General features: G+C 42.6%; 1 protein-coding gene across 4 annotated transcripts in view; it reads right to left on the reverse strand.

Moving 5' to 3' along the window:
• ncam2 (neural cell adhesion molecule 2) overlaps positions 1-15,299 on the reverse strand; it is a 305,617-nt gene that overhangs the window by 56,544 nt on the left and 233,774 nt on the right. For all 4 annotated transcript variants that reach the window (XM_079669155.1, XM_079669154.1, XM_079669153.1 and 1 more), the window contains 2 exons: positions 11,353-11,498; positions 1,322-1,472 (listed from right to left, as the gene is read on the reverse strand). In XM_079669155.1, coding sequence (XP_079525281.1) covers positions 1,322-1,472; positions 11,353-11,498 — 297 coding nt within the window. The remainder of the gene's footprint in view (positions 1-1,321; positions 1,473-11,352; positions 11,499-15,299) is intronic.

Below are 15,299 nucleotides of genomic sequence, written 5' to 3' on the forward strand. Positions count from 1 at the left end.
ATAGATAGATAGATGGATAGAGAGATAGATAGATAGAGAGATAGATGGATAGATAGATGGATGGATAGAGAGATAGATAGAGAGATAGATAGATAGATAGAGATTTAGAAGGATAGATAGAGAGATAGAAGGATAGATAGATGGATAGAGAGATAGATAGATAGATATATAGATAGATAGATAGATAGATAGATGGATGGATGGATGGATGGATAGATAGATAGAGAGAGAGATATAGATAGATAGATAGATAGATAGAGAGAGAGAGAGAGAGATAGATAGAGAGAGAGAGATAGATAGATAGATAGATAGATAGATAGATAGATAGATAGATAGATAGATAGATAGATAGATAGATAGATAGATAGATAGATAGATAGATAGATAGATAGATAGATAGATAGATAGATAGATGGATGGATGGATGGATAGATAGATAGATAGAGAGATAGATAGAGAGATATAGAGAGAGATAGATAGATAGATAAAGAGATAGAGAGATATATAGAGAGAGAGATAGAGAGATAGATAGATAGATGGATAGATAGAGAGAGAGATAGAGAGATAGATAGATATATGCGGCTGCAACTCAAACATTTCTCAAATTGGGATCACTGAAGTTCTTCTAATCTAATCTTAGTTGTTCCTCTGAGCTTGAAGGTGGAAGTTCTGCTTCCCAAAAGAAAGCAAGCTCTTTCCATTCGTCTCGTTCAGGCAACAGAGCCGCTCTCATAATGAACGCAATAATTCTGAGGCCAAAATGGAGATATTTGCTTCAGAGTTCATTAGGCCGCCCGAACACGAGCAGCACGGAGGAATGGGTGCCATCATGGGGAGGCAGGGGATCTGTCAGCGGGGGGAACAGATACCCTCTCACTAATTAACCCTCTGAAGCGTGTGTGTGTGTGTGTGTGTGTGTGTGTGTGTGTGTGTGTGTGTGTGTGTGTGTGTGTGTGTGTGTGTGTGTGTGTGTGTGTGTGTGTGTGTGTGAGAGTCTTTATTGTTATATAATGAACTTCTGAGAGAAAAACAACCACAGAGCGAGGAAGAGTTATTACGACTGAGCGCGGCTGAACTTTTGCCCTCTGATGTCTCCAGCCTGGTTTTAGTCTGTAATGTGTTTCCTTTCCACATGAAGGATCTGAGAGCAGTAATGGAGAAGTGGAGGAGGTCAACTGGGCCTCATTGTCCTAGTCATTTAGCCTACAGACAATGATGCACATCCAGTAACCGCTGACGTCAAAATGAACTTGAACATGGGATTTATTTGTGTGTGTGTGTGTGTGTGTGTGTGTGTGTGTGTGTGTGTGTCAATACTCACACTCTATATCCAGGAACATGCTCTTCTGATGGCCTCCGATCCGGCTCAGCGCCTCACAGTCAAAGCGACCCAAATCTGTGAGCTTCACGCCGCTGATGGTCAACACCGACTTCCCGTGACGTCCGCGCACTTCAAAGCGTCCGTCCTGACTCTGGACACACACACACAAACGCACACACACACACAACTTATGTTAAAGTACATCAAAACTGCACGACGAGAAGTCTTTTCCCTAAAGGTATCAAGCGGGAAAAGGTCGGAAATCACAGCTTCGTGGTTCGTTTATAGCGAACCTTGGGTAATGAAGAATTGGCATTTACATCCCTATAATTTCCACACAGTTATTTCCCTCATAAGTGGTTTGTGAAACCCAGATAGAAATCACAGCGTTTGTCAGGTGAAAGAAAGCAGCTAATCAGAGAGACCAGGGGTTCTGAAACAGGAGGGACAGATTATAGTTCTTACGAATAATAAGGCAATTTGTGATTCCATATTTGACGTATTTGTGACAGGTGTGGATGCAGGGCTGGATCGAGATATAAATACAATATATACATTTTTAATTCACGCTGAATCTGTGAGCTATTCTGGCACCTTCACCCCCTGTAGGTCTTTTTTCTGTAAAGCTGTATTATATTTATTATCAGGCCAAGGACTCCATAAAGAAACTTCCTTAACTTGATACGCCTGGATGTCGGACCCTTGATCCCCGCTGACCCCCCTCGCAGCAAACTGTCACTTCTCACACAGAGACGGGGTTAATGCAATAAACTGCCGATTTATTACAAGGTCATTACGTCTGTATGAAGACAGATGGTATCAATCTGAAGCCACGGGTCAATTACTGCGGACGAGGCTATCATTCCAGTAATCGACATTCTCTGGTAATGAGAAAACACAGCCCGGCAGCATCCTCTGTGCAGACTGTTACCTCACAGATAACCTCCGTCACCCCCAGAAACTACTTCCAGAGGTCCTGCCCTCGCCGCTTTAATAGCTGCAGCTGGGCTTCTATTTTGATTGCAAGTCGAAGCAGAAACACTGGAGGAAAACACTTCCAAACAATGCCATTACAATCATCCTCTTATGAACCGTTTTCAAAGTATACGTCCTTCTGTGTTCACGCCTTTGCACCCCAACACATCTCAATCCGCTCCGGTGTTTCTCCCTCAACATAAATGTGCATTGTTGTTGCTATGACATCCCATTTGTCCGGAGACGAGTCCCCGCCATGAATAGGAAACACAGTTTTAGTGGAGTTCTTCTTATTATTCATGGAGTCGGAGAGTGCCGTGGGGTGTCTTCTATGTAAGTACCGACCAAACGGCACATGGCATCCATTAGGGTGGCAATCTATCCCTGGCTGTTGAAGCCTTTTTGAGCAGGAGAAATATGGGTATCAGTGCTAGCAGCAACAGATCATGATTGGAGTATAACGGCTGTAACGGATCGGCTGGTTATCTGAATAGAACATAATCATGAAACCACCTGAGGAGTGGACACATGCTATACAACAAATATGTTTCTACAATTGTTTACCATGATCCGTGTTGTGTCTCGTCAAATGTGTTAGTCTGTCATTTCCTGTTTTATTTTGTACTTTCATTTCAGGCCCTGTTTCTTCCTCCCCTTTGTGTGTTTTTCCCGCCATCATCAGCGTCTGCCCCGCCCCTGATTGTTCCCACCTGTTCCCACTCACCTCATGTTCAAATAGTCCTGTCTCTCCCCTGTCCTGTGTCAGTTCGTCTTGTTTCTCCGAATGGTCGTGCCAGGCCTCAGCTCAGAAAGGATCTCTTTTCTTTCATGTCAGGTTTTGTTATTTTGTTTATTTTGTTTGCTTAAGTTGTTATTAAAGTGGACCTATCATGCTATATTTGTAATAATATAGTGTAGGACCATACCTATATAAGGCATATTTATACTTTTTATTTTTCAAAATACCAAACAGATCATGCATTTTAGCCATTCCTCATTTCGCTCAATGGAACACTGTCTTTGCATCATGGGCTGATTCAGTGAGAACAGCACCATCTACAGGCCTGGCATATGTATTACAGCGTCTCCAGCGCTTTCCAACGGCAATGTCCGTGGCTGTCTCCTCCTGATTGGTGGAGTTGGCCCAATAGCCGTAGCGCCACTTCTGTGACGTCATAGAAGTGTTCAAATCTGGATCAGTCTGTCTCAGATCCGTTGCAGACCCTTTTTAAGAGATTTGGGTAACTTTTTTTATATATTCAAGACTTTGTCTCTGGGTTGTGCATTTGGGTTCATCCGTTTGTGTCGAGGGCTTGACATCCGTGTGACTCCCCCCCCCTTGCTCTCTAATAGTCAATTAACAGCTTTAAAAGAGTAAAAATAGAAGAGAAGTTATTTAGCTCAAGGCCAGAGCGTTAATTGCACTCAAATTAGCACTGTGAGTGTGTGCCTAATAAAGGAATGAACACCAAGAAAAGCAGAGCGTGAGTCAAATTGTATTATTGTGTTGCATTGTTGGAGAAGCCTGTGACCTAAGATTTACAACGACATAATTACTCTATGTTAGTTTGACAATAAAGAACCTTGAGATCAGGCTCCAGTAAGCCTATATGACTACTATAGGACTTCCCAGAATGCTTTAGGATGTGTCTTGTCATTGCATATATGAATATAAAGGAAATGCAACATGGTGCTGCAGGACATCTGTACCATCACTTCCAGATTCACGGAACAATCTTGGGTAAAGCTTGTGTTTGATACTCAATTAGCTGCAGTAGCCAGTTAGCTTAGCTTAGCATAAAGACAGGGTTACCGAAATCTGCCTAGCTGCACCTCTAAAGCTCACGTATTACCATGTTACTGTTATCTCATTATATGATGGTAGTGAGGTTGCCAGGAAACAAGTGGAGATAGTGAACACATTGAGTTGCTCTCTTCCTAGCCCTCAGAGCATTGTGTCTGCTCGCCTGCATGCATGTTTCTGTGCTTATGCATGTATGCACATTCATAAAAGTGAGTCTGCTCTAGATGTCCCGGGTAAATCAATGCACTTGCAGCCCCTCTTAATGCCCCCCTGCCTCTGCTAATCCTCATTATGAGTCTAAGCCCCTCTTCTGAGTCACAGCTTCTTGATGTTGTCGCTTGTAGTCTGCTGCGGCATTATGCTGTTTAGAACGGCTTATCATTGCTCTTATCATCGCCGTGCTATCAACCAATGAGGCGGCTTTCAGAGGCTCGCTCTGCACACTCCGCTTGTTTGGCTGAGGTCAATAGGATTGGGAGAGTGTGTGTTGAATAGGAATGTGCTGGAGAGGTGGAGAACGGGGGAGATCTTCCTGGATGGAGCCTCTGAGTCCCCCCCCCCTCTACAAACTGACAGGGTCTGTCTAGAGACACACTCAGCCTCCCAGAGCACAGCCTGTTTGATATGCAGCTCAGTCAAACGACAAGGCAAGCAGCCAGACGTACACACACACACACACACACACACACACACACACACACACACACACACACACACACACACACACACACACACACACACACACACACACACACACACACACACACACACACACACACACACACACACACACACACACACACACACACACACACACACACACACACACACACACACACACACACACACACACACACACACACACACACACACACACACACACACACACACACACAGTAAACACGATGAGGGAGTCGAGGAGGGGAGGAAAGGAAGCAGGTAGGCGAAAGGAGGGCGAAATTATTTGATATAAAATCTGAGCCACGACCACTTTTAAAACCGATCTGTGTTTACAGTGAACACGTGAAGCTGAATCTGGAACGCCTCGTCACCAACGGGGTTCTGGAGATGTGTGTGATTTCAGCCAAAGTATTTTTCAGATATTAAAAATGTCAGCTGGAAATGTCAGCGTCAGTGTCGTCTGATTCTGTCTGGCTTATTCAAACAGTTTGGGCTGAACGCGGGGTGATTACAGTTTCACCTCGGCCTCATGACGACAGCAAAATGACATTTAATGACGGCTCTGGACGAAAAGGAGGCCAACGAGGAAACAACCAATCCACGCCTGAACGTTACTGTTATCTGGGATTTCGCTCTGCTGTGTGCAGTCGTTGGGACCAGGTGTCAAATGGAGAGAATAAAGAATAATCCCGATGCGTGGGAGTCCTCAGTGTGGACGTCAGAAGCTCCTGAATGAACGGATGAATACAATGCCGTCTGCTAACCTTGGTCCTACTGTCGGCGAAACAAAACCACAGAGAAACAATCCTCCCTCGACCCGTAATTACATTCCAGCAACTGCATCCCATTATGTTCTCTTAGCCGGGGTCAAGGTGTTAGTCGGCGGAGAACGAGAGGAATGGAGGCAGCATTATGCACTGAGTAAAACTAAGCCCTGTGAAGCTTAATGTCTTTCAGCAAGAGGAGTGTGTGCACACTGGATATGCAGATTGGAAAGCAAATTGAGAGAGGAGCATCCTGCCTTAAACCTAAATGACGTCGACCATCCATCACTTCTCGTGCCGCTGCAGCCGTGTTTGTCTTCTCGTGTGTTTAGGTGTGTTGGGTTTGCACCACGCATTTCCATAATTGCATTTGCTGCGGGAAGAGAAGCACTTACTCTCATTTTCGGCCGTGATTTATCAACCCGAGCGATTCGAGCCAATGCACACATTCATTTATCTCCGCCGTGACCTTTTTTCCCCCCGGCAGAAAGAACGGCTGCCATCTTTGTTTTTTCTTCAAAAGCTTCTCCTTGTCAGCGACGGAAGTGCACATGGTTTTGACATTGACGGCGGAGTCGTTGAAGAATAATTACTTTTCCGACAAAATGCAGATGCTGCTCTTTGGGGCCGAGTGAATAATGGGGAGAGAGAGACAAACACCTAACAGAAGCTAGCCGTCTTTTCAATTCCTTAAAGTGGACCTATCATGCTATATTTGAATAATATAGTGTAGGACCATACCTATATAAGGCATATTTATACTTTTTATTTTTCAAAATATCAAACAGATGCATTTTAGCCATTCCTCATTTCGCTCAATGTAACACTGTCTTTGCATCATGGGCTGATTCTGTGAGAACAGCACCATCTACAGGCCTGGCATATGTACTACAGCGTCTCCAGTGCTTTCCAACGGCAATGTCCGTGGCTGTCTCCTCCTGATTGGTGGGGTTGGCCCAATAGCCGTAGCGCCACTTCTGTGACGTCATAGAAGTGTTCAAATCTGGATCAGTCTGTATCAGATCCGTTGCAGCCCCTTTTTTAGAGATTTGGGTATGGAGGGAAAGAGAGAGGGTTGTGTTTTCTGACACTTGGTGAGTTCCCTGGAACACCGGGGACACATGTTCATGTAGAAAAGACGTAGAAAAGTGCATTTTGCATGATAGGTCCCCTTTAAGTTGCATTTAAAGACAGTCAAAGGCAGGTGGAAAGCAAAGTGTACATTGAAAGTGTTAACCTGAAACACTTCAAGGTTCTTCCTCTTCTTTGTGCCGGGAGTTAATCAAAATAAAGGCGAGAGCTGATTTCCCTTGAGATAATAATCACAGCAATGTCTGGTGATTTAAACACAAGGTGAACGCGTGCAGAATGCAGCTTTTATATTAAAGCTGTCTTCGTACGGCAGCTTTAGTGTAGGGAGGACGTTAATGCAATGCACAGGAAGGTATGTGGCTTTGTGAGCTCTGCACTCAGGGAAGACAAGGATCAATCACACCCTCTCCAAAACAAACATCATCTGCTTTCTGACAGGCTCTTCCAGCAATAAATGACTAATTGCAACATTTCATGTACGGCAGATGGGAATAATTACGCCTGCTTTTATTTTTATGAGCGCGTATACAAGTAATTACCTGTTAATGTCGGCCATTTCTTTTAGTACTGGACCGGTGTGAGCACAAACAGTTCAGTGTTTTCTACATAAATAAACATTGTGACATTTTAATGGTTACCATAAGAACAAAAGCAGAAGAAAAACACCTCGCGTGGAAATTGTTTTTGTTGCACGGAACCTTGTGACATCCATTTGAGTCGTTTTAAGCGCTGGCTGCTGCGAGGTGAGGTCGTTTCAGGGCGCATTTGTTTTATCAGAAGCTCATTAGTGGAGCTCGGTGACAACAGAGGAAAACAGGGCGGATTTTTAAAGTCATTTGAAGTTGGTATTTGGTTTTCACTTCGGAGAGTAATGGCATATTCAAAGACACTAGGAGAATGCCCTACCATCGTAGTGTGTGGAAAGCATTCACGATAAATCAAATCAAGTTTACAAACTAATGAAATAAACAGGGTGGACGCATGAACCCTGAATAAAGTGATGGGAAAGTTTAATCTGTTAAAACACCTGTAGCATACACTATACTGCATATACTAACTACTGTATAATCACAGCCAAATAGAGGCTTTAAATTAGACCCTCCACCGCATAATCCCTTACCGCATAATCAGCAAAATGGCGCAGATTTTTAAAAGGCCGCATAATCCCCGCATCTTTCCACACAAAGTTGAGGGAAAAAAAAGTATACTCGTCTTGACGTGACGTCATCAGCTCGCGCATCACAGAATGTAAACAACACTGTATAGAGTGAACGTGTGGAGCTCACACGATAGAGAAAACACCAAGATGAAAAAATCTAATCCATCTCATTTACCGACGAACATTTCTAATAAAGACCGGGCAACAAGTGGGGGGAAACTATTCTGCACCCCGTGCAACTGTGTGTTGGAGCATAAGAGAACATCGACGTGACGACCCACTTTGATTCATTCAAACATTTGAAAATGCTTTCTGCTGCTGCGGACAAGAAAGCCAAACAACTCAGGTTCACCGAGGCATCAACCTCCAAAACCCTTTAGAGGGCTACAAGAAACGAAGTGAGTAGCTACAAGATTGAAGCTGCAGATAACGAACGAGTAAATGAAAACAGAATGAGGCGGAGAAGTGTGTGTGTGTGTGTGTGTGTGTGTGTGTGTGTGTGTGTGTGTGTGTGTGTGTGTGTGTGTGTGTGTGTGTGTGTGTGTGTGTGTGTGTGTGTGTGTGTGTGAGATTAAAATAGCCCAATTGCTTTTACAATAAATAAACATTGAATGTGTTTAATTGAATAGGAAAGGGGTTTAACGTTAGTGGCAGGTTGTGTGTGAGAGAGAATAAATAAGAAAGCCCAATATTTAAAAATTGTTATTCTTTTTCCCCGCATATTTAGCATATTTCGCAACTTCCCGCAATTTCACCGCATAAAATCACATAAAAACCCGGCATGTTGAATCGCATAATCAAGGATTTTTCCCCGCGTTTTTCTGGAGGGTCTATTAAATACAGGAACATGCAGTACAATGACATAATTAAGATAGCTAAGTGTTACAGAACAATATCATGAATGTTGATTTAAAAACAGACAGAACTGTGTTGCTTTTTTGCTGAATTTAAGGGATTGGAAGATGCTTGACAGGAGAGAAGTAAATGCCATCTTGAAACAGAAAGGTCTGTATATTTTGAAACGAGCTATGGTCCTTTTAAACTGGTGCACGTCTTCCTTCAACATATTCTGTATTATCTTTCTAATATATATCCTGTGTGCCCTGACGTAGAGCCTCAGCGTTCAGGTCTAAAACCACCAGACTCAGGGACAGTTTTTATTTATTTACATGTTGCACTGTTGGAGCAGCCGGTGACCTAAGATATTCATTGGCACATATACACTACAGTATGTACACAGGACAACAAAATCCTTGCATCCTTGATATTTAACCTTTGGTATCGTACAAACTTTGATCATCCTCTCAGCCTCCTCTGACCTCAGCATTGTTGAAGGACTAATACACAAACTCACTGGCAGATTCCACCTTTTTTATTGTACAAGGTCTTATCAAACATCCAACCAGGCTGCACCCAATCAGGTACAAACATGGACAAAACACTGGCCGTCTCTCAATCTCGAGGAAACTGGCTTCCAAGCCAATATTTCAAGGATGCTACGTCATCGAGTGCCGCAGAAGGACTGTTCCAATCTCTAGCATACTTGGAATTCCACCGAGGCCGCGTCCTTGGTTTGGGGGTAATTTCGAGGCTGCACATGGGTAGACTTTGCGTCCTTCAAATCCCCACAATGCTTTGCGCACGGACCAATTTCACACCTGCACACTTGCTAGCCTGTTCCACTCTTTGTTTTCCGAATGCCAGGAAGGATTCTTGCCTCGCTTCTGAAGGAAGTGACTCGGAAGACATGTGCTACCAAGCAAGCATCCTCGACATTGAGAAACGGCCTGTGTCTCCTCTCATCATCTCAGCCTCCTCTCACCTCATATCTTTATATCCTTTGTTCATAACCTATTGCCTCAGTGCTGTATGAAGCAGATGGAGTCTCTTCCTACCTTGTCTCCGTCCGTGATAGACATTTCTGTATATTTTCAAACAAGCTACATAAAGTATAGTCCTTTTAAACTGGTGCACGTCTTCAATATGTTCTACATTATCTTTCTAATATATATCCTTTGTGTCCTAGCTGTACAGCTGCATGCATTCACACAGAGCAGATGGACTTTCTGGCTGTTCTACGTTGTTCAAACTCTTAATAAACATCCAACCAAACTGTACCCAATCATGTAACAACAACAAATGGACAAAATGGCCTCCTCTCACCTCATATCTTTACATCCTGTGTGCTCAGACTCTCTTCCTACCTCCGTACATTTCTGTATATATTGAAACAAGCTATAGTCCGTTTAAACTGGTGCACGCCTTCCTTCAATATGCTCCATTATCTTTCGAGTATATATATTTTGTACATAACCTATAGCCTTGAATCTTGTATAGTCTCTTCCTGCCTTGTCTCCGTCCACGATAGACATTTCTGTATATTTTGAAACAAGCTACAGTATAGACCTTTTAAACTGGTTTGCATTTCATTGTTCTCTTTTATCCTTTCTCCTCTATCTACTTGTCTCTCATCCTTTCTTTATAACTAATGCTGTTGATGTGTTGTGATTTTAAAAAGGTGTCTATTATCATTAGGGATGGTCTGAATTATTAAAGACCGTGGTACCGTTAAGCTCCGACGTTAACAGTCTTTTTATCATTACTGGAGACATGTAAAAAATATATGTATATGTATTATTGCTACACAACATTATATTGCAGTTTCAGTGTCGCCAACTCTGTTTCTAAAACGCAATAAGACTGCAAAATGCGTCTTTTTAGTATTTTCGATCTTTCCAATCCAGGCGAGAGATCTTTCTCCCCGAGGGGGCGGAGCAGTTTACACACACACAGCTGCTACATGCAGCAACACACAGAGGAGATGGCGGAGAGAAGGCGCTCCGAGGTGCGGTTAAACTTTACCCGTCTCGATGTGGACGATGCTCGTTACCTAAAGTGCAATAAGAGTTTATCATGTAAGGGCGGTAACACGAGCAGTTTGTAAACATTTATAAAAAGTGCACCACATCCAGACGGAGGAATGCACCGGGTGTCTTTCTAGTAGCTCTGTAGCCCCGTCCACGAGTAACGTTTCCACGTCAGGTGTTATGTATGCTAGCAGCAACACACGGAGTTAACTCAGTTATACAAACATGGGTTAATGATTAGAGGAAACTGAGTTATTTATTTTGTTAAAGTATCAGCTATTCTGTTTACAGTTCTGTCATCACATTATTTAATATGATTTGTTAAAACATTGTTGTTTCTTTTGATGTGAAATATGATTTATTTAATTTAAATAAAAAGCAATGTTAGTTTTGTTCACAATTTATTTAGTTAGTTTACCTTATTTTTTTCTCCAAAAGAACCGATAAGAGTACCGTTAAAAGACCGGATCGATAAGCGGTATCGATAAAAGTAGTAGTACCGTTAAAACCTTAATGATACCCATCCCTAGTTATCATCTGGACAACAGCTGGAAATGAGCAATGTTGGCTAAAGCTGCCCCTGTACTGTCTTTAGAGACAGTTGATGAAAGGGGACTGTCCACGACACCATAAACTGATGAACCAAACTGAGCTGAATCTTGTGTGATGCAGATGGAGTCTCCTTCTACCTTGTCTCCGTCCGTGAAGGCCTTCCCGTCGCTCGCTCTCCTCCAGGAGATGTCGGGCAGCGGCTCGCCCTCCGCCCCGCAGGAGATCATGGCGGCGCTGCCCTCCACCGCCGTCACGTTCTTCAGCTGCGTGATGTGGGGCTGGACTGTGGGAATAAGAGGAAAGAGAAGTTAGATAAAGAGAGGTGTTGGGAAAACACTGAATGCCCTCTTCCAACATGAGAGCCACATGCTAACAGAGGTAACAACTGTAGCTGTGAACATGACAGGATGTGTGATTACCTAGAAGAGCATCAGGACTGTTTGAGGCATATGATAGCTATGTGATTAACATGATGATTCAGCCTCTATGGAGAGAGACATGTGACACAACCCTCATGGCCAACATTTAAAACAAATTGCGTTACATGTGAGAGTTAAGAAAGACTTTTGTTCTGGAAGTTTTCCTTATCCAGCACGGCGTGAATAGCTTTCTGAACGTGCTGCAAAGATAAGATGCTCTTAGCAAGCCCTGAAACACACACACACACACACACACACACACACACACACACACACACACACACACACACACACACACACACACACACACACACACACACACACACACACACACACACACACACACACACACACACACACACACACACACACACACACACACACACACACACACACACACACACACACACACAGCTTGCAAAGTAGCTTGGCATAGAATCCAAGGAGTAGTGAATGGAAAATAGTGAGTACTGTACTGGAGGCTCTTAACACCGCCCGGGGGATCTGAGGAGTGTTGGCAATTTCACGTGGTGTTCAACCTCCGGCTGGAGAAACTCCTCTGGGGATTTGGGGAGCTTGTCAAAACATTGGGTCGCACACACACACACAAACACACACACACACACACACACACACACACACACACACACACACACACACACACACACACACACACACACACACACACACACACACACACACACACACACACACACACACACACACACACACACACACACACACACACACACACACACACACACACACACACACACACACACACACACACACAAACACACACACACACACACACACACATTTTATTACTTTACCTACAAGGGCTCTCAGTGGGTAGACCGGTGTTGTAGAGACAAACATAACCACTACACACACACAGCTGTTACTATTAATAACCAAAGCTATTACTCACTGCTTTGCTGTAGAACTAAATAATAACAATAATAATAATAATACATGACACTTACTGCATATAGTGCTTTTCTAGAAACTCAAAGATGCTTTGACAGTCACACAAAAACGAAGAAAATAGGTAGAGACAAACAAAAACAGGTCATTTTAGCCGTCATTTCTATCAAATATGATTAAGTTTGGGGAGTTACGGTATGAAAATGCACACATTTCTTCTCCTTTGTGTTAATTGGCATTGCATCCACATGTAATGGAAAGTAATCATGTTGCAAACTTTTAAAAAATAGCTATATTTAGATGTCTTTGCCCAACCATTTACATGGACACCATATCGGTAACAATAGACACATTTGTCATACAAACAACCCTTACAAGTAGGTCTATCGTTAACTCCTAGTAAAGACCAACCTAACCACTCTACATAGCTGTTACTATTAATAACCAAACCTACTACCCGTTGGTTTGCTGGTTTTATTTCTGTCATTCAGTTACGGTATGAAAAAGCCATTTTATTGACATTTCTTCTCCTTTGTATTATTGGCATTGCATCCAAACGTAATGGAAAGTAATCATGTTACAAACTTTTAAAAAATAGCTATATTTAGATATCTTCGCCCAACCATTTAAATACAAGAGGTGGACACAATATCGGTAACAATAGACCAGGGGTCGGCAATTAATTTTGGCCCTGGGCTAATTTTTTTCTGAGCCACTAGATGGCGGGCCGGAACATAATCAAAGTTTTATTTAAGTAATTGATTGTTAAAACATGTGACACGTTCGACGTTTTCAAACCCCAAACCGCATATTGGCTATTTCAGCACCAAGCGCTGTCCACCTACTTATTGACCCACTCTCAGTGTCAGTGCACCCCGCTGCCAGATTGTCCCTGTGCTGTGTGCCATTCACTCAACATGGATAAAAGTACAATAAGCATTCTTCAGGTGTAGGTAGATTATCTATTCGGACATTATAGCCTATATTTGTGACTGTCGGTGCGATATTTAAAAAAATTCTCAAAATAATTTGCCGGGCCAAATATTACTGCTGGCGGGCCACCAATGGCCGACCCATGCAATAGACACATTTGACATACAAACAACCCTTACAAGTAGGTCTATCATTAACTCCTAATAAAGACAGAACTAACCACTATACACAGCTGTTACTATTAATAACCAAACCTACTACCCGTTGGTTTGATGAAGGACTAGTTTTATTTCTGTCATTTAGTTACGGTATGAAAACACGTTCGACGTTTTCAAACCGCATATTGGCAATTTCAGCACCACGCGCTGTCCACTCACTTTTTGACCCACTCTCAGTGTCAGTGCACCCCGCTGCCACATTGTTCCTGTGCTGTGTGTCATTCACTCAACATGGATAAAAGTACAATATCTATTCGGAAATTATAGCCTATATTTGTGACTGTCGGTCCGATATTTTTTGCCGGGCCAAATATTACTGCTGGCGGGCCACCAATGGCCAACGGGCCGCCTATTGCCAACCCATGCAATAGACACATTTGACATACAAACAACCCTTACAAGTAGGTCTATCATTAACTCCTAATAAAGACAGACCTAACCACTCTACACAGCTGTTACTATTAATAACCAAACCTACTACCCGTTGGTTTGCTGTAGGACTGGTTTTATTTCTGTCATTTAGTTACGCTATGAAAAAGCCATTTTATTGACATTTCTTCTCCCCTTGTATTCACTGGCATTGCATCCAAACGGAATGGAAAGTAATCATGTTACAAGCTTTATATGTCTAATCTATTGCCAAACATTTTATATACAAGAGGTGGACACAATATCGGTAACAATAGACACGTCTCACATACAATCCACCCTTATAAGTAGGTCTATCATTAAGTCCTAATATCTGTTCCCCAGAAGCAAGTCAAACAGATGAGCCAATGAGGAGGGATGATTTCACTTGTTAATAAAACAAATCAGCTTAATTGAGACGATGGTGCTGATTGTGTATTGTGTGCAGACAAAAGGAAGCTGATCTACTGAACTCGAGCCAACATAATGGCAGAAGTTTGACATGTTGGAGGAATAAAAAGCTTCTTAATGAGACGAAATTACTTATTAAGAAGAAGACGGAGCGGTGCACTTAAAGGATCGTCTATTAAACCTCCATGTTATTTTAGAACGTACTAATTCAACACAAATACACTTTCAAAGCCGACCTACAGATAAAACTCTCGCAGAGACCAGTCTGAACCGGTTCTACATCAGCACCTTATCTGCAGCCGCCCCAGATGCCCTTCATCATGCAAATATTAAATGGAAAACGTCTCATTTATCAAGCACGGCGCGAAAAGCACTCTTCAGGGAACACTATTAATAAAGCATTATCTCAAACATTTCCACTCTAAATGGGAAAGAACTAAGCAGCATTTGTGTGCAGAGATAAAAATCCTGAATTAATTTCACCTTCTAGGTTCGGAGTTTATTATTTTTTAGTTCTACTCGTAAATGAAGTTTCATTTTAAGCCAGTCTTATTAAAAAAACACAAGAGTATTTCACTTGTTTCATTACCTCTGCACCCTTTATCATGTTTACTCTAGGTATTGTAATAACTCAACTCGCAAATGCAGTTAGCCCTGACACCTTAAGAAATGCTAATGGCGCCCTTTGCAGAGGGAAAAGCCACGGATGGTGTCAGTGTCACGGCATAACATTACACAATGACTGCTTTATGACACTAGAAACATTTC

Source organism: Notothenia rossii (genome assembly GCF_949606895.1).
Source record: "Notothenia rossii genome assembly, chromosome: 3".
Taxonomy (NCBI): Eukaryota; Metazoa; Chordata; class Actinopteri; order Perciformes; family Nototheniidae; genus Notothenia; species Notothenia rossii.